Source organism: Pangasianodon hypophthalmus, chromosome 7 (assembly GCF_027358585.1).
Source record: "Pangasianodon hypophthalmus isolate fPanHyp1 chromosome 7, fPanHyp1.pri, whole genome shotgun sequence".
Classification (NCBI taxonomy): Eukaryota; Metazoa; Chordata; class Actinopteri; order Siluriformes; family Pangasiidae; genus Pangasianodon; species Pangasianodon hypophthalmus.
The window spans coordinates 4,021,634-4,041,707 of record NC_069716.1 but is presented as its reverse complement, the minus strand read 5'-3'; the positions used below and the strand labels follow the sequence as shown (position 1 = coordinate 4,041,707).

Genomic DNA, 20,074 nt, shown 5'->3' with positions numbered 1-20,074 from the left:
GCAGTTGTTTCATAAAATGAAGTATGAAGTGTACATGAGATTACTGATGTATTTGTAGAAAGCAAAACATTGTCACACCAAATATTGACCCCTTGTTTAGTTCTTATGGTTTAGTTTGTTACTGTTTACTGCTTTTTACGATAGATTTTTAAATGTGGAAGACATTTATCACATTTCATAGTGATCTCAGGCTCGTGTGCAGCTGCTCGGTCATGAAAACCCAATTCATGAAGCTCCTGACACGCGGTTCTTGAGCTGGGAGACAGTATGTATGCAGAGACAGTATGTCAGTCAGTAAGTAAAGGTTAAGGTTAGGGTTAAGGTTAAGGTTATGGGTTACAGCAACCAGTACGTAGTGGATCTAATCCAATACATCATCATGTTACAGGCTGCAGTGAGGACATGCTCAGCTTTTTTCCCATTCTGATGCTTGATGTGAACATTAACTGAAGCTCTTGACCTGCATCTGTGTGATTTTATGCATTGTACTGTTGGGTTCATACATGAGCAGGTGCTCAGGTGTTACTAACAAAGTGGACGGTGAGTGTATAATATACAAAAAAAACCCAAAAAAAACAAAAAAAAAACTGACGATCCCATAACAGGCCACCAGGTGGCGATATGCGCGCTATGATTTGACCCCCGGAAACAAATGAAGAAGAACGCGCTCAAAGTTTCTGCTTCCGGTGTGATGAGTTCTTTTCCTGTGGCTGTAGAGTGAGAGGTGCGGAGAGGATTCAGCTCTCCGGTGCAATCCGGCTCCATCCACCTGTTAGGTTATTATAAAAGTTGGGTAAAATGACGGAGCAGATGACACTGAGAGGCACACTGAAGGGCCACAGCGGATGGGTCACTCAGATCGCCACCACGCCGCAGTTTCCCGACATGATCCTGTCCGGTTCCCGGGGTAAGCGCGCACACAGCCCCGCCGTCGGGTTGCCAGATTCACACGAATCCTTCACCGTATGAGGGATTAGCAAATAACTATAGCTCACTATCCACTGAAAAGAAAACATTCAGATGAAGTTAGGTCATGCTTAATAGTCATGTCTGTTTGTCAAGATTAATAGTGTAACATTTCCTGATGAGGAATCAATCCCAATCTGGCAACCCGTAAAAGAAAACTCCACCTTGACACATGAGCTAAATTTCTACTGAAGCATTTGGTCCTCATTTGTTAATGGGTGCTGCATTTTCTCTGTTTTTGAGAAGTTAGTGCCGGGCTGACGTCACATGGTGACACAGCAGTTACAGTGGAGTTTAATAGGAAGTAAAAATTGAAGTAATCTGAAACCTGCATCATACCTGCCAGGTTTCAGTGTCGGCAAGCTGACAGCGTTGCAGAAGGATTTGCCCTCGCTTCATCTCTGCCTAAAGAGAGCAATGCAGCAGCGCTTTAGGGTGCAAATATACTTCACTTTCACCACATGTACATACATGTACATATGCACACACAGCTTCTACGCGAGTGACCTTGCTCACACCCTCACCTGCGTATCTTATGTACATCTGAAGGATTAAAAAATGTTTCTGCTAGATGTCCGGCATGTCCGAGCCGAAACATCTCTGTCCATAGGTTTCCTAAGTGAACTGTAATGTTTGGTCAGTTCACGCACAGTGATGTTAAACACACCGATGAGCTCCGTTTCTCTGTAAAAGTTCTGCTGTCATCGTGATTGTTGTCATGATCTGCATAGCAAAAATATTTCCTAATCTAGAAAATCCAGAAGAATACTACTCAGAACGGACCTTTCAGCAGGTTTAAGAAGTGTTTAAATTTCAAACACTAACTGTAATAGGAAAAATAGTTAGTGCTAGCACTCAATAACGATCTAGACTAGTACGTAAGTGTGATCTGAGACACAGCATTAGTTTCTTTACTCAGTTGGGGATACAGTGTCACATGGTGCTATACTAGCTCCACTATTGCACCAATGTGACCACGGCGCATTCATTTCTAAGTCAGTGCACAAGCAACACTCCAAATGACTGCAGGCTACGCAGGATACCATGTCCTTCGTACATGGCATCTCATCATCTTTTCTCACTCACCATTTCACTGAGGATTAATGTCACGTTAATGAGAGATTCAGCCTAGAAATGGTGGAGACGGTGGTGCAAACGCTGGAGTTTCAGAATACAGTGCAGCTATAACACGACACAGTCGCGCTGAGTTACGGCAGAGACTCTGGGCGGATAGTTAGCGATCTGCGCGAGGGCGTTGACGGCGGTATTAGCATGAATGTTGAAGTTTTGGAAGATGAGCAGAGTGTACAGACGAGGAGGTGAGAGAGCTGGATAGACTGAAGGACTAAGAGAGAAAGGGCTAAATCCCACTGAAAGACTATCAACAGTCAGTCGCTTGCTTCCTGCTAGTCAGCTTGTCATCATTACCATTACTACAGTTATACAGTCTGATTTCTTTGTGCATGCTCTCTGACTCAGCTGCCGTTTTCATTTGCTTGCAATTGCAGACAAGACCGTCATCATGTGGAAGCTGACCCGAGATGAGACGAACTATGGCATCCCCCAGCGCGCTCTGAGGGGACACTCGCACTTCGTGAGCGACGTCGTGATCTCCTCCGATGGCCAGTTTGCTCTGTCCGGCTCGTGGGACGGCACTCTGCGCCTCTGGGACCTGACAACGTGAGTGTAGGGTCACATCAGGTGGGGAGACATTTGTGCCCCTACGTCTTGTTCGTGTCAAACTAACCTCTCTGTAGTACGGTTTGTTAAGTAAGGAAAAAAACACTGCGGCGCGTGCCGTTATAGGAAAATAAACAGAGATACTATTACCACACGGAAGTTTAATATACTCGTATAACAGCACGTTCTGAAGTGTTTTATTCCTCTTGTATCACAGCGATTTGCCTGCGATTACGATTTGATTTTGTAATGAACGTCATGTAATGCTTTTTATTCATTTGTAATTAACCTAGAAAATAAATACCTTGTGACTAATCAGACTCATCAGTGCAATCGTTTGTGTGGCTGTTAACGCTGAACAACAATGTTTTAAAGACAACCTGAATTAATATATATAATTTTTTTTTTTATCTTGTTTTTGATTATATTGTGCACAACGTATCAGGGTCAGTCACGTAACGATTTTTCCGTGCTCATCCACATGCAGCAGGTTGCATAAGAAAACCACGTTTCAGGTTGTCTTTAAGACTAACAACATATTTTCTTCTTGTTCTCTTTTAGAAATAACTACTACTTGTTGCATGTTATAATCAAGCACTAACTGCTGTTATAGGAAAATAATCAGTGAGGTGGTGTCATGTGGCCTGGACTACCCTAAAGTTGATTATTTTTCGATAACAGTACGTCCTGAAGTGTTTTATTCCTCTTGTACAACAGCAATTCTTTAATAAACAAGTGTTTATTAAAGAATGTCATACTGTGTATCTTTTTGTAGTTACAAGTCAGTTCCTGTTCTCATTAAACATTATAGCAGCATTTATTTATTAAGCAGTCGTTCCCTCACCAACTTCTTTTTATTTATTTTTTTTTAAATCTCTCTCTTGAAGTTAAGACAAAAACACAGCTTATGTTACTGAGAAACTGCACAGTAAACGTTCCTGTCCTGAAGATCCCCGAAAACCTGGTTACAGCTTTACTTTTGTAACCACGACATCTTTTTAGTGCTGCTGCGTGAAGCTGATGTGAAGACTTGTTTTGTCTGTGTTTTCATGTCCTGGTTTTATGTATGTTTGTTCCTCCAGTGGCACGACGACTCGCCGCTTTGTCGGCCACACCAAAGATGTCCTGAGCGTGGCTTTCTCTGCTGATAACCGTCAGATCGTGTCTGGCTCCAGGGATAAAACCATCAAGCTGTGGAACACCCTGGGAGTGTGCAAGTACACCATCCAGGTCAGGTTCCATAATCCATAATCACATCTTCATGTGCGGCCAGTAGCAATATAACGCCTTTCTTAAATCAAGACACTGTTATTAAGGTTGTAGTTGATAACAGCCATGTAATAACAGATTGTTCAGTTTTTTGGGTTTGTTACATTCCAGATAAAGTATCCTCATATTGCCCTTACAAACAACGAGCAAATCTACGAGTTAGTGTTTGTTCTGGAATATTCTGAGACCTGTGAATTTCGCTCCTACAGGATGAAAGCCACACGGAGTGGGTGTCCTGCGTGCGATTCTCCCCAAACAGCAGCAACCCCATCATCGTGTCCTGCGGCTGGGACAAGATGGTCAAGGTAGGAATGTCTAACACACCTCGTTCTGCAGTCTGCGGCTCTTTCACACTCACACCGCTTTACCCAATGACTAAAAAACTCTGACTTTCTGTCTGAGCCCTGGGCTCTGAGGACAAGTCCTGCAATTATGATGGGTAACGTTTTTAACATGAAGAATGCACTCGTGACTTATTCAGGACAGCTGTGTGGAAAAGATTCTCGTTTACCTGGTGTGAACTGCTTAACGCTACAGCGCAGGTGTGTATGGAGTCTGTATGTCACGGTTCGCTCTTTACACCCCAGGACACAGGAACGTGCGTGAACTGGAGTTGATAAAGTAAAGTGAATAAAATAACTTAGTGTCTATTAGTGATATTTTTCAGCTTTTATAAGGCATTATGTAAGGAATAAAGCAGTTGGAAACATGCTGTTGTAGGAAAATAATCAACACCGGGGTGGTGTGATGCTGGCCGACTCGAAACGGAGCTCCTGTTGACTATTGTCCAATAATAGCATGTCCAGAAGTGTTTCATTCCTCATATGCAGCAGCAGTTAAACTAACAAATTAACAATTGCAGTTGTTCTTTAATACACATCATGTATTTTTTTTTATTTTTTTTTTTTATCCGCTTAGAGTTGCATTTGATGATGTGGATCATCTGCGCAAAAAAAAAAAAAAAAAAAGTTAATTCCTGTTATCACTAGAGATGAGGCAGCCCTTTCTCTTTTCCACTCCTGATACTGAAACCTTGAGTATCAGCTGGTACTGATACCCATCCGATATATTTTTTCTTTAAAAACTACTAAGCATTTAAAAAAAAAAAAAAATCTGCAGCTTTCACACAAAAATCATTTACATGGCAAATATTATATAAATATAATTATCAACCAATAAGCCTTAGATTATGTGGAACATTTGCTAGACAAGCCCTTGTAAATGAGTTGTTGCTATAGGAACATACTAGACCTTCAACACCTTCTGACCAATCAGAATTGAGAATTCAGCAGCGCTGTGGTGTAAACACGTTCCTCTCTCGAAGGCGGGCCTAGTTTGAGTTCAGGCTTATCTTTTTAATACAAATAAATTAAACCATCTCTTCCTGTTATGTTCAGTAGAATGAGAAATCCATGTTTTAGCTACATTAAAACACTGTGTTTATATTACTCCTAATACACACCCTGAAGGTTGAAGAAAACTTCTTTTACGTATCGTTCTGTTGTAACCCGTTACTTCTTCTCGATCTGATCTGTGTGTGAAGGTGTGGAATCTCGCCAACTGCAAGCTGAAGACGAACCACATCGGCCACACGGGTTACCTGAACACCGTCACCGTGTCTCCCGACGGCTCACTCTGCGCATCCGGAGGAAAGGTACGACTTCCTTACACCAGCGTTCTATTTCAGCCCGTATGGTGTCAAGCATCGGTTACGATTTTTATTTCCTGTAACTAAGCTGTTGGTTAAAGATAAAAAATTTTAGTTCAGCGACTTCTGAAGGGAAAAACCTCCTGGTTATTTGGTCCAGTGTGGTGATGAAACATCAATGCCATCTGTGTCACTGTGATGATAAAGAGGCTGTTTCTGAACATACGTCAGGAGATGTGTTAGTTGTCCGGTGCTGCTCAGGTGTGTGTGTGTTCATCTCGGGTCTGGTTTTACAGGACGGACAGGCCATGCTGTGGGATCTGAACGAGGGGAAGCACTTGTACACTCTGGATGGAGGAGACATGATCAACGCCCTCTGCTTCAGCCCCAACCGCTACTGGCTCTGTGCTGCCACCGGCCCCAGCATCAAGATCTGGGTGAGCTCCTTGGTCTTATATCACCTCACACACCTCTCGGTTAGGTCATTAAAGCGAAACTCCACTCTGAAATATGCTTCGATTGAAATATTTCTCATGAGATTATTAGTTACATGATTGGCAGTTTTGGTAACGAATCAGCGTGAGGGATTCAGTGATGAAACTTAAATGCCTTCTGCAATCCTGTGATGATACAAGAGGCTGTTTCTGAGAGCTTTGATCAACATATCCTTGCTTTCCGATGGCTCTTCGTTTAATGAAAGAAGTTCTGACTCAGTGTGTTTTTTCCCCCGTCTCATTAGGACCTCGAAGGGAAGATCATCGTCGATGAACTAAGACAGGAGGTGATCACCAACAGCAAGGCTGAGCCCCCACAGTGCACTGCTCTGGCCTGGTCTGCTGATGGACAGGTATGATTTCTATCTTTTTATTTATTTATTTATTTATTTAAATAAATATACACTAGTTCCTGAAGACCCCGGTGATTATAAGATCACATGAACTCTGAACCCACATGGTGAGAGTCCTGCAATTATGAGGGGAGGATTTTGCTAGCCAAATGAAATTTTTTGTTTGTATTTTTGTAAAACATCTGTCCATGTTCCTTATCGTTGTCTTCCGTTTTCTTTTTTACAGACGCTCTTTGCTGGCTACACTGACAATCTGATCAGAGTGTGGCAGGTCACCATTGGAACGCGATAGAAGGATTTTCTAAAGTTTGAATTTTGAATTAAAAAAAAAAAATTTTTAAAAACATGTTTCCGTGTGGTGTTTATTTTTGCAATGTTCTCCCATTTTAAATGTAAACGTCCTCAGTGTTGCCAGCTTGACGACTTCATCACTAGATTTGGTGACTTTTTAGGCCACTTTAAAGGCTTCATTTCAAATAAGAGTCTAGCAACAAGTCTAGCAAATTTCTCACGCTCGATGTGGCTCTCCAGATCACGTCTCAGGTGCTGGTTATATGAGCTGAGAGAGCAGGTTCGCTCGACTCAACCTTACTGTCTGAAGTCTGAGTTGTGCTTGGGCGAGCCGATGTTCGCAATGACCAATCACTGAACACCGTTGTTCGTCCACTTCGTTCTTTGTCTTAATCTCTCTTCTTGGGGATATTTTCAGTAATAAAAGTGAGGTGTTTCTTCTGTAACAGCTTCCTTCATGTCTTTTTCCTGACTCCTCACTACCAGTGCTTCATTTCGCTTGCGTTCTTGATAGAAATTAAAGTATGTGTAAATAGATTGTGATGCTGTGACCCACGATGACTTTTCTCTGTATGAAAAAAGTTGCTAAGAAATATACAATTTTCTATTCTGATTAACTATTCTGTTCTAGCTGTCTTATTCAGAAAATCTTGAGTCTTCATGTAACAGCTTTTGATATGCAAATGAAAATGACTATTCAATGAATATGCAAATTAGCTCATGATGTTAGCTGGTAGCTTCCAGCGACTGAGTATTCGTTAGTTACTTTTCCCTGAAAAGGTTTATCAACACTGGATGACTTCTTGCTCACTTTGATTGGCATTACAGTTCACTAAATGCCAATAGAAACACTACTGGACTGTGTATTTTGATGTAAACCATGTTTGATAAAACGTAGACACCATTTAATTATCTCCTCGTCACTGAGGGAGCGTTTATATAGGACAGCAGCGCGTGAAGAAAACACGGACCAATCACACTGGAGAAATTAATGGAGGCGTGGCTATTTATGTAAAAGAAGTTCGTAGTGGTAACTAGGCAACCACATAGCAAAAGAAGTGCTATCCACTTCACTGAGGTGTAACTTAGCAAACCGCTACTGAAATGCATAACCAGTAGATTAGTGTTTGTAGATAATAAGAAATCTATTCAATACAATTGTAGTTTATTTGCTAGCCATGAAGCTAACACTATCCATATAAGTTCGTTTTGGTTTTTTTTGGTTTTTACTGAAGTTATCACATCCCCAACGTTGTTTGTACTAGGCAGCCATTTTATCGCAGGGAGAGCTTTTTATACAGGAGAGTAGCGCGCGACAATAACGCGGACCAATCACGTAGCGGGAAACAGTGGAGGCGGGGCTATATCGGAGAGGCTGTGAAGTAACTAGGCAACCACATAGAAACAAAATGACCCATAAGGAGCCATTGCTATGCTGTTTAGCAACAAACTAGACTCTAGACAGGTTCTTATTAAATACAGTGATTAGATTTAGTAGCTATCTGGCTAGTTATCTAATTTGTTGACATTTTAGAGAGTTCTGCGTGCATGTAATATGGAAAAAGACACTCTAGAGCATCAGCACGCGCCCCCATCCTGCGTTTTTGTAGAGAGGACTTTGGCTTTGATTAAACCCGACGCTGTTGATAAAGCAGATGAAATCGAGGATATCATCCTTCTGTCAGGATTCACCATTCTGCAGGTAATAATTAACACCCTGATCACCACTGTGCATGGTGTCATGGTGTTAAAATAACTTCCCCTGCGATGCAAAACAAATACAGGAGAGAGCTGGACATGTGAGGGCCTTGCACAAAACAACAACAACAACAATAACAACAAGTATAACAATAACTCTCTGGTCTCTCTGGTGATCCTGCCAAATCAAAATTATTAACACAGCACACTTACAAAACAACAATGCACAGGGGAAAAAGTCCTGAGTACTTACTTTTAGGTGAAAGTATAAATAATGTGTTAAAATCTTACTCTATTAAAAATATTAAAGTATTAAAAGTAAGACTATGCAGCCAAAAATGTACTCATGTGAGAAAAGCTGCTACTTTTATATAACAAAGTATATAATAAAAGTATATAATATATAATAAAGTAACAGTATCCAGCCAAAAATGTACTCAAGTGGAAAAAGTTGCTATTTTTAATGTATTTAAGTATATAATAAAAAGTGTAAAATGTCACGAAAATGTGCTCCAGTGAAAATGTTTTCGTGGATGAAATTAAGTTTCACATGTTTTCATACGAAAAGTCACTTTTATTACTTATCTAAAACTTTTCATTTTAAAGCAGCTACACCGTTTCACCTGAAAACATCATTCGATCTCTGCAAGGTTGCTGATCATACGCATGACTACGGCTACGTAGCTGGATAAAGAATTAATCAGAAGTAAATTATAAATTGTTATAGATATAAACCAATATTCACCATTAGTTTGAATTTGAGTTGTTATGTTCCAGCTGCTGGAAGGGATTCTAGTCTAACCTGGCATTTTACTTCACACTGCAGCCTGGCGGATTGTCCAGATTCAAACGCACACGGATAGATACAGCATTAACTACGCTGTGTAGCTTGAGAAGGTCACAGCAGATTAAGGATTGGCAAGATTGTTGATCATTTTTTCTACTTTGATGTTGATGAACTTGATTGGTTGCTAAACTAAGCCCACCTTATTGACGTATAGCGTACATTCATTCATTTGGTGGATGAGAGAGGAAGAGACCTTGGAACATTTGTAACGAGTACTTTGAAGATCTGAATAAAAATGTAAAGAGTAAAAAATAAGTTCTTGGAAATAGAAATATAATTAAGTAAGAGTATAACAAGTGTTCAATTTCAATAATACTCAAGTATCAATACGCAAAAATAATACTTCAGTATAGTAGCAAAGTACATTTACTGAAATATTCGCCACCCATGAAAATCACCTCGAAGTAATTCGATCACATACACAAAGGGACGTTGGTAATTATAATAATGTGTTGATTCTCCAGAAACGTAAGCTTCAGCTGAGCCCCGAGCAGTGCAGTGATTTCTACGCTGAGCATTATGGACAGCCGTTTTTTCCCAGTTTGACAGCCTTCATGAGCTCTGGCCCGGTCGTGGCTCTTGCGCTGGCGAGGCATCGAGCCATCGCTACCTGGAAAGATCTGATGGGACCAAGCAACAGCACCAAGGCCAGAGAGACACATCCTGACAGGTAACACATGATTTTCATTCCCAACATATCACTAAAGGTGCAGTAGTCGATTTAAGCCTTGTCCTCAGCCTCAAGTCTATTAAGCAGCTGAGAAATCCTGTTTGGAAAACCGACTTCCAGCCCGGAATACTTGTGTGTGTTTGGATGGGCCTCCTGTCAGTCATTTTATAGACGCGCTAGTTGCTGGGGGCGGAGCTTCCTGAATATACACAAGAATAGGACAAGGGCTCAGGCATGAAATAATAATAATAATAATAATAATAATAATAATAATTCAAATGACCTAAACTTGACTAATCTTACCTAATGCACCTTTAACTACCTGCACAGTTTTAAACTCAGGAACATTCGGCATACAGCTGAATGCTGGTCATTCATTTCTGATCACCAGAAACATCAGTTTCTGTTTCTTTTTTTTTAGTCACTTAATGATCCTTTAAGATGAACAATTTGCTCAGGCAGTGGGGGAAAATTTGTGCACATTAAAACTCTTGCCTTAGACATAAAAAGACAAATAGATTTTTTTAATGTCATTTTTTAAGAGTATTTCTGAGCATATATTTTGTTTGTAAGTGGATGTAAATATTTCGTAAATGTGGTTAGATGCTGTGAGTTGCATTTTCAGAAATTCTTTGGCATCATTTGGCATAAACAAACATGGAAGCATTAAAAAAAGCAAGAACAAACTGTCCGACTACTTTGCGATGGAAACCATCTGACAGGAAAATGATTAGAGATGTAAAGAAAAACCTTAAAATGTCTGCCACGGGATTCACCTCGGTGTAAACGCACGCTTATTATCAGCTCCAACACCAAAGTGGACAGATGTGTGCTAATTATAATGAGCAAATATGATCCTATTTCTTTCTGTAAATTTGCCATAACCTCATCACTTTTTTTTTTTAAAGACATTGGCAATACTGCAAATAAAATATATAATGCTTTAATATTGTTAAAAATCGGTTTTGTTTGCTAATCCTCAGCCTGAGAGCTCGATTTGGGACGTCTGATTTGAGGAATGCTGTGCACGGCAGTGAAACGTTTTCAGCAGCCGAAAGGGAGCTCAAGTTCATGTTTCCCAACTGTGAGTGATGATGTGTCAGCAAAGTGTTTATATACACACACCGGCCACTTTAATAGGAACATCTGCTCCTTCATCTGATTATCCAATCAGCCAATCATGTGAACGGAGCGATAATGCAGAAAATCCTGCAGATAAAGGTCAAGAGCTTGTTCACTAAATGTGATCTCAGTGACTTTGACCGTGGCATGGTTTTGTTGATGTTGCTGAGTTGGTTTGAGTGTTTCAGAAATCTCATGGGATTCACAGAACCTAGAGAGTTAAAGATTTTACAAAGACCAGGCAACGTTAAAGGTGTTCCTATTAAAGTGACTGTGAGTTTATATATGATCTGTATGATATACTCTATAGGAAGATAAAAAGTTTTACATGTGCGCACAAATAGGGTGCCAATAATTCTGGTGCTGACTTGTTATTTTTCTTGAGAATTCTGAACAAGAAACATGAACAAGAACATTTTCATCTACTGGATTCTATAAACTGTATTTTTTTTTTTCACTGAAGTCCCCTGCTGTTGCTCTTTGCTTTATTTTCGTATCCGTATTCTAGCTGTAATTGAACCCATTCCGAAGGGCGAAGCTGCCACTGATTACCTGAGCAGGTGTATAAACCCAACCCTCCTCACCGGCCTTACTGAGCTGTGCAAGACGAAACCAGCCGATCCATTCGTAAGTGCAGACGTAATTGTTGTTCCTAACAAGTGTTTGATATCACTGAACATTATATTTAGTTTTTTTTTTAACTCTTCTTCTTATTTCTCTAATCTTAGCCTTGTTGTTATGTGTTTTTCCCCTAGACATGGCTGGCTGACTGGCTGATTCAAAACAACCCAAATAAACCCCAAATAAGTGAAGGGATTGTAGTTGAAGAAGCAGCTTAAACAGGATTAAAAATGACTGTATGAGTTTTCTGACAGAAATTGTTTTTTTCATGTAGTACTGAAAATGATTTGTATTAAAATTAAACTGTTTTGAGTCATTACTTTACTGGTTGTGTTTATTAATTAGCTAATCTGTGCTTTTAGTGAGTGGGTACATTTTGTCATTTGTATTTATTCAGTTGATAGACACTTTTATCCAATGAAACTTACAACTGCATGAAGCAGGTAAAGGTTAAAGGTCTTGCTCAAGGACCAGCAGTGACAGCTTGGTGATACAGGGATTTGAACTCACAACCTTCTGAGCAGCAGTTTAGCACATTAACCAGTGAGCTACCACTGCACTTCAGATAAAACCCTTGAAATGAAAGTGTAATGAGTGGGATGATGGTGCAGGAGGGTTACTTCACTGCCTCACAGCTCCAGGGTCTCTGTTTTGATCCTCAGCTCGTTACTGTCTGTGCGGAATTTTGCATTTTCTCCCTGCAGCTATCTGTGTTAGTTTTCTCAGAGCTTTCACACACCTGTCCAAAAAACATGCCTGTAGGTGGATTGGTGACTTTAAATTGCCCCTAGGAGTGAATAAGTGTGTGAGTGTGTGTGTGAATGTGTGTGTGCATAAAGCCCTGTGATGGATTGGCGTCCTACACCAGTGTGTGTTCGTGCCTTGTGCACAGTGTTTCCTCGATCATCCCAGGAACCAACACGATCCTAACCAGGAGTAAATGCTTTCTGGAAATGAATGGATGAATGAAACACTATAGAATTCTGAATTTATTTTTAGTAATAATTATTGTAAAGATCTACATGTACGTGTATGATCTGGTTCATCCAGGCAGTTATATAAACCAAAGCATCTGTGAAGCAAAGCATGCGGATCTGTGATTTGCTTTTTGTTACAAAGTTATTAAAAGTATTATTCAGCTTTTAGAGTTATTAACTTGTTTGGCCATTTGAATTGAATGGGTTTCAGTATCTCAAAAACAAGTCTGTGTATCAATAATATAAATAATGTCAGTTTGGGGCTCATGTGTTTTGTAGTTGGAAAGTTTCAGAATGAAAAAAAAAGCTCTATGGTTCCAGTAAATAGTCAGAATATTACTGTACTCATTTGAATAATGGGTGTAATATTTAAATAGTTGGGTTATGTTCATCAAATGAATCTGTGCTGAAGGTGGACGGGTGTGTAAAATGTATTTTACAGGTAAAAAGGTTAGTCCTTGGCTCCAAAGACTGAGAAACCATTTTATTTATTTCAGAAGCTCAGTGTTTGTGTTTTCATGTGAAAGCATGTCTTCTCAGGCACGTGCTTCTTTTCCTAAACAAAAACAAGCTATAATTCAGTTTGTAAATTTGGTCCATTTTAATTTTGAACATTTGTGTGAAATTTATTTGCGTATCTATGTGGGGGGAAAATAAATAAATAAATGAATAAAAAGACAGAGTTTATGTTGATAAAAACATGAGCACTCTGCTTTCCGGCTTGGAAAAGGTTCGGATTGTAGCGCGTTCGGGGCGTTACCAGGTGACGTCAGGCGCGCGCGTCTCATTGGCCATCTGCTTTGATGGACAGGTGAAATCATCCAATGAGACGCATCCTTATTCGGATGCCCTTTCTTCCGTCCAGTAATATAACACCCTCTACAGGTCGGCGCAATAAGGAAGAGTCCTTTTTTACGGAGGATCTCAATACCCGACGGATTTTCTTTTTCCCCTCCCCGAAAAGCGTAACGCTTTTAAGGTACTGTGTTTCCTCCGTTTCCTATAAGAGATAAATTGGGGTTTATATAGCTAATATATTCGCTGATTTGATTGAAAATTCGACTGAAAGCGCGGCTCGAGCGCGGTTACATAACTGAAAGTAAGGTGCATGGCGGTTAGCCGCCGCGGCTAATCTTTTGAGCGGTGAAAATATTTCTATCATTGTTACTTATTTATATATAAAAAAAGGTTGAACTCTAATTCTGCTCGATGGAGCACATTTTCGGGATGTTTTACTAGTTTCTGTTTCAGCACAGAGTGCGCTATGGCGAACTGGTGAATTGTTTTCTTTTGATTTTTGTTGTCATGGCTATGCTAGGCTAATCAAAATGGTGGCCAGGGTAGCGCGAGCTAGCGTGCACGCGCGCGGTCGTTTTGTTATATAATATCGAATGTAGTATAGATATTGCGCCGTTTTTTTGTAATATTTGAACCTTGTAATATTCCCCCCCCCCTCCAGATCGTAAACAGACGCCATGGCGGACGCAGAGCAGCAGTTTATGGAGACGGCGGAGAACGGGTACGAAGGCGGAGAGAACGGAGCGGAGGGTTACGACGACGGCGGCGCGAGCGCAGAGCTGCAGGCCGAAGCGGAATCCGGTGAGAACAATGGAGCCGGAGACGGAGCTCAGGACGGAGACGGCGGCCGGATAGAAGCGAGTAAAAGTGAAGAAGATGCCGGGTATGTAACGCTAAAACAGAGGAGTTGTATTACTCTGGAGTCGTGAGTCTTTTGTTCTTTTTCTTTCTGTCTTTTGTTGGCGCCATGTGTGTCGCTCTCACAGGGGGATGGGCGCTCGCGCACGCCGGAGGAGTCGACTCTTCTGTCCCAGGCATTTTGGAACGAGGAGTCGACTCGGAGTCGATTGCACGCGCGTTTGATTCGGATTCGGATTAGCGTTTGCGCTTTTAGACCATAAAGTGGGGAAACTGTATTTCCGATCTAAATCTGCCGAAATGTGCATTCACGTCTCTTACAACGCAGACCGCACGTGAGCGTGTGCACTAGGGGGCGGTATCACGTGCACCAGGCCACAAATACACACAATCTCGGCTCTGTTATGTGCAGATGTTTGGCCGTGAACACGTTGATTTCTGTGCTTTAAAGCTTACAGCAAACAGACACTGCACTAAGCATCGCAGGTGTTAAAGCAGCTTCTAGCTGGCTGAATAAAAGGGGGATTAATGTCTCTTTCAGCTTAGGTGTTACTCACAACACTCCAGTTTACCACAATTCTCTTCCTGTCTTCTGATTTGTTTTTTGTTGTAGTAGTAATAATAATAATAATAATATTAATAATGTACGGAATTGACTCCACTGGTCTGACTTTTCACCACCGTGTGTTGTAATTTGCTTCACAATATACAGCGTGTCCCAAAAGTCTCCATACACAGGGGGCTGAGTTTGCCGGCACCACATCGGTTGTGTCTCCGTCAGTGATGTTTGTGGACGTCGACTTCTTGGTTGGAAAGTTTGGCTGTGTGTGTGTGTGTGTGTGTGTGTGTGTGTGTGTGTGTGTGTGTGTGTGTGTGATGTGCTCGCCATGTTTCCTGTCCATCACAACCTTGCGACAGCTTCCCAGTCGAGCCTTGAGAATGATTTCAATACGCTCTTCTCGTCAAACTCATTCTTAAAGGCTATCTGAAAAAAATACATAAATTTTATATATATATATATATTACATTTTGCTGAAAACGGTTAATTTCTTTTATGTACAGAGACTTTTGGGACACCCTGTATATTTTGTTCCAGTTTTCCTCCATACCAGAAGGTGGACTGATGACTGAATTGCTCCTGTGTGTGTGTGTGTGTGCGCACATCTCGTGCTCAAATGATCCCGAGATCCATCTTGACCAGGAATGAATGAATAAATCCTTGTTGCTCAATATGCTGTTAAAGATGGTGATGACTCTTTAATGTTGCTTTGAGCAATCACTAAATCCGTTTTAAACTTTTGTGTGTCCTGTGAGAATTCAGAACGATTTCACGCGATCCTTTAGATGCGGTTTTAAGCGGAATAATTCGGGTCATTGCTTAAAGTACCCTTGAACATCGTAAACCATAAAAAAAAAATTTAATTTCTCTAAATTTTGCAAGTTTGTTGGTCAAGTCATAAAGGAAAAGTGTCCAATGACGTTTGATTTCAGGGGTGCTTTAACAATGTCTCAATGTATTTCTATTACACTCTGGGGCTAATTGCAGCGCAATCACGTAGTATTTTTATTTTTTGTCCATTTCGTGCCACCCTAGTCCTGTTTGTTTACCATCTTTCATTGATTGTCCTACATCCCATCACATGACATGCCAAAAATGCCACCTCTACGTAAAATTAATGCATCTTTCAGGCTACTACTACACCCTCCTCCTCCCCCCCTTATTGTTTTTATCTTTATGTTGAAGTACCGATACTTTATTCCTCTAGGAAAATGTTTGTTGGGGGACTCAGCTGGGATACTAGTAAAAAGGATCTCAAAGATTACTTCTCTAAATTTGGTGAGGTGACAGACTGCACCATTAAAATGGACCCAAACACTGGACGATCAAGAGGATTTGGGTTCATTCTGTTCAAAGATTCGGCAAGTGTAGAAAAAGTAAGTTTTTTTCGAGCGACCGTCAAAGCACTCCAAGTCTTAACTCCGAATTTTCCACCTAAAAGCCGATTGCCAAGCCTCCGGTTTCTTCTCTTCTCTCCAGGTGCTAGCACAGAAGGAACACAGGCTCGACGGGCGGCAGATCGACCCCAAGAAAGCCATGGCAATGAAGAAGGAACCGGTCAAGAAAATCTTCGTCGGCGGGCTGAACCCGGAAACGACGGAAGAAAGGATCCGCGAGTACTTCGGCGCCTTCGGAGAGGTAACGTCTCGCCATCTGAACAGCTGTAAACACTAAAATTGTTTTCATTTATACATATATATATTAAAAAAAAAATGTTTTGCATTTTGTTGCAGATTGAGACCGTTGAGCTTCCGATGGATCCAAAGACAAATAAAAGGAGAGGGTTCGTCTTCATCACATTTAAGGAAGAAGACCCAGTCAAGAAGATCATGGAGAAGAAATTTCACAACGTCAGCGGAACCAAGGACGCAAACGGGAAAGAGAGCCTGGTGAGTTCACGGTTCAGCGCTGAAACGGTGATATGATTCCAAATTACAACTTGGATTGATTTGATTAAATATTTTGTCCTCCTGTCAGTGCGAGATCAAGATCGCCCAGCCGAAGGAGGTGTATCAGCAGCAGCAGTACGGCGGGCGCTTCGGCGGCGGCGGCGGCAGAGGCCGGGGACGTGGCGGTAAGTGATCGCTGTATCCCAGCGGAGACGTTTGTAACGTTCTTGTCCATGTTTATCCCTCGTTCACGCTCGCAAGCAGCTGTTCGGTTTCTATGATTTCAGCGACGTTTCAGTCCAGAATTAGTTATGGTGCGAATTCTTCCAATCTTATAGCGTGTGGTTCTGCATTTCTTTACTTTCTAGCTGATATTAGTTCCTGTTTACTGATTCATGTGCAGAAACAGAGGAAAAACTATATAACTGTAGTTTCAACTTGTATAGTGTCATATAGATAGATAGATTCTTTGTCATTGCACAGCGTACAACGAAATTGAGTGTCCCTCCTAATGTGCATAAAAATAAAATAAAGGAGTAAGGGATAAGGGACCTCTCATTTAACATGTAGAAGTGATGCGAGCGACTCATTACTGCGAACGCAGTGTTAGAACGTAGTCCAGAAACCCCGTGTTAAACACCAGTATGTCCATGATTGCAGGCCAGGGTCAAAACTGGAACCAGGGTCACAATAACTATTGGAATCAGGGCTACGGGAACCAGGGCTACGGCTACGGCGGGCAGCAAGGCTACGGCGGATACGGCGGCTACGGCAACTACGACTACTCAGCGGGCTACTATGGTTATGGCGGCGGCTACGATTACAGTAAGACCGCTCTGTCTGTCTGTCGCTTCGGTTTAGTTACACCAACAGTGAGTGACTGAATTTAATTTCTTCTGAACTTTTTCTTTTTCTTTTTTTTCTCCTCCCCAATTTGCAGACCAGGGCAACACAAACTATGGAAAAGCTCCAAGACGTGGCGGCCACCAGAATAACTACAAACCATACTGATCATGTTGTGCAGGTGTGTCATGTGACGTGACTGATTTTTGTTCCTCCTCCGTTTTTGTGATCCCATAACCAGAGCCTGGTGTGTGTGTGTGTGTGTGTGTGTGTGTGTGTGTGTGTGTGTGTAAAACACACAATTTGGCCAGCGCAAGCACAATCCAAGGTCAAACAGGAGAAGAAGGAAGCCATGAACTAGATAGGATATGAATAATTGCAGTAGTCAGTGGTTCCTTCTACGAATCTGGAATGATTGTGTATTTTGAACTGACTCCCAGGAAGCTCCGCCCCCTTCATCCTTATAAATGCTCTTGATTTCAGTTCATTTATGTGAAATTAAATTTATAAGTGTGTGACTAGACAAATGTATATTTAAAAGCAGATATTTATTAGGAATTTAAATTTTCAGTGTTGTCCCTAACTAAAATATAACTTTGTTTAATGTTAACTAAATAGAAACCTAAAACATGATAAAGATTCTTGGTAAGGTGGGGATTAAATAGCACTACAAAGATGTCTCTAACATCTTAAAATTAAAAATAATAATATTGGTCATGATGATTAGAAAGTTTATTCAAATGGGGCACGAATTAAAAATGCGATCTATAATTTTGAATTGTGCAGAAATGCATCCAAACCAAATTGTTATGATTTTGCAGGAAATTTCTTAAAACCTTTTCCTCTTTTTTTTCTTCCAGGTGGTGCCGCACAGTAACCTGTGACCTGATCCCAGCTGACCCCTGGGCTTCAGTCTTTTACTTTTACTGGATGTAGGCAGAATCTGGACTTCTGCTCCATTTTTGTACAGACCACAAGTGAGGAACCGGGGAAAGCAAATGTCACTTTTCACGTTTTCATTTTATACCCTTCTTTTTGTTTTGTTTTGTTTTGTTTTTTTTTTTTTGTTTTTTTTTTTTTGGTCCATTTTACATTTCCAGAGATGGAAGTGTTATTTTTACTGTACTTTTTGGTACCTTTTTGAATCTAATGTATTGTATGGTTGTATTTTACGTCTCGGCTGCATTTACCACACACACCTTAGCCCTGGAGCTCTCAAAAAGAAAAATCCTTTTCATATTTTTTTTGTTTTGTTTTGTTTAATTTCGTCAGTGTTCCTGTACTTAGTTATTTTCCTCATGTGCTCTGTGTTGCAAAGATGCATGGCTCAAAGTCTGCAGTGATCTGAAAAGGGATTGTAAGGTTTTTGTTTTGTTTACAGCCATTTAAATCTTTACTTTTTTTTTTTTTTTTTTGACACCCCATATTAATTTTTAAGAGATCCCTTCCTGTCTTGTTGGTTAATTTAAAAAGAAGTGGCTTTTGTAGTGGTAAAATGATACCTCAGCACATACACCTTTATCTGTAAGATTCACTGGAAATTCATTCCTGCAGTGTCTTGGACAATTTGGTGGAAATAAACTTGGTTTTTAAGATATCTGTGGCACGTCTAATATTGTTGAATAATTCTAACTGAACATATGAATCTGTGTCTAAACTCCGATCACGTTTTATAGACCACATGCAGCATTTTGACGATTGGGACTACAGATTCGTTGTGTTGAATTCTTGAATCTGATTGGTCAGAAGGTGTGGATTCATTTTCTGTAACTGCAGCTCTGACACTGTGCTTGTTCACGTGTGGATTTGTGTCGGATGAGGTAAGGCTAACAAAAAAAGGTTTTTATCCGTTTATTATCGGAACAGATAACTACTGCTGTGGTGAAACATTTTGTTCGTTTGCATAAGGAGTCTCCAGTGTCGGCTGGTCAGGGAACCACTGTTTATCACTGCTCTGATACGAGTCATCACAAGAACTAACTTGTTTTCAGGACGTTGCACAACATTAAATGTAACAATAAATGGATAGAAATTTACCACATTCACTGACAAAGTTGTTTTGGAGATATAAACACTTTGTGACCTTCTGCGACAGGAAAATAACATCTGGGTAGTAACAAGTGACTCCCTTTATGCCAGACTGCATCACAACCCCGTTATTGATTATTTTCCTGTAACAGCACGCCCCCACATGGTGATAAAGGAAGTTGAATCAATTACCATACATGCAGAAAATACTATATAAAGGCCTTTTTTTTTTTTTTTTTTTTTTTTTTTTTAAGGATTTAGGAAATAACCTTCTGAGAGCTTCCACATTCTTTATAGATTTCTTCATATTATACGAGAAATTAAAGAAATTCTTGTAGTTTCTCTTCTTCTTACAAAGTTTTTTTTTTTTTTTTTTTTTATGTATATATATGTGGTGGTGTTTCCTGAGGAAATTTGTCTGAGTGATTTTCCTCTGAAATGAGAATTGTAATGTTTTGCTTTA

General features: G+C 40.5%; 3 protein-coding genes across 3 annotated transcripts; all 3 read left to right on the top strand.

Moving 5' to 3' along the window:
* The first annotated feature begins 686 nt into the window (after window positions 1-686).
* rack1 (receptor for activated C kinase 1) lies at window positions 687-6,756 on the top strand. The gene is made up of 8 exons (XM_026940653.3): window positions 687-907; window positions 2,475-2,646; window positions 3,729-3,876; window positions 4,125-4,220; window positions 5,459-5,569; window positions 5,860-6,000; window positions 6,303-6,410; window positions 6,637-6,756. Exons 1-8 carry the CDS (start codon window positions 799-801, stop codon window positions 6,700-6,702), a joined length of 951 nt encoding a protein of 316 aa, XP_026796454.1. The 5' UTR covers window positions 687-798; the 3' UTR covers window positions 6,703-6,756.
* Window positions 6,757-6,908: 152 nt separating this feature from the next.
* On the top strand, window positions 6,909-11,949 carry nme5 (NME/NM23 family member 5). The gene is made up of 5 exons (XM_026940655.3): window positions 6,909-8,403; window positions 9,711-9,916; window positions 10,900-11,000; window positions 11,547-11,665; window positions 11,794-11,949. Exons 1-5 carry the CDS (start codon window positions 8,257-8,259, stop codon window positions 11,875-11,877), a joined length of 657 nt encoding a protein of 218 aa, XP_026796456.3. The 5' UTR covers window positions 6,909-8,256; the 3' UTR covers window positions 11,878-11,949.
* Window positions 11,950-13,464: 1,515 nt separating this feature from the next.
* On the top strand, window positions 13,465-19,178 carry hnrnpaba (heterogeneous nuclear ribonucleoprotein A/Ba). The gene is made up of 9 exons (XM_034306084.2): window positions 13,465-13,615; window positions 14,096-14,317; window positions 16,059-16,227; window positions 16,331-16,489; window positions 16,585-16,740; window positions 16,829-16,925; window positions 17,401-17,565; window positions 17,681-17,764; window positions 18,444-19,178. The coding sequence occupies exons 2-8, from the start codon at window positions 14,112-14,114 to the stop codon at window positions 17,749-17,751; spliced, it is 1,023 nt and encodes a 340-aa protein (XP_034161975.1). The 5' UTR covers window positions 13,465-13,615; window positions 14,096-14,111; the 3' UTR covers window positions 17,752-17,764; window positions 18,444-19,178.
* The last annotated feature ends 896 nt before the right edge of the window (window positions 19,179-20,074 follow it).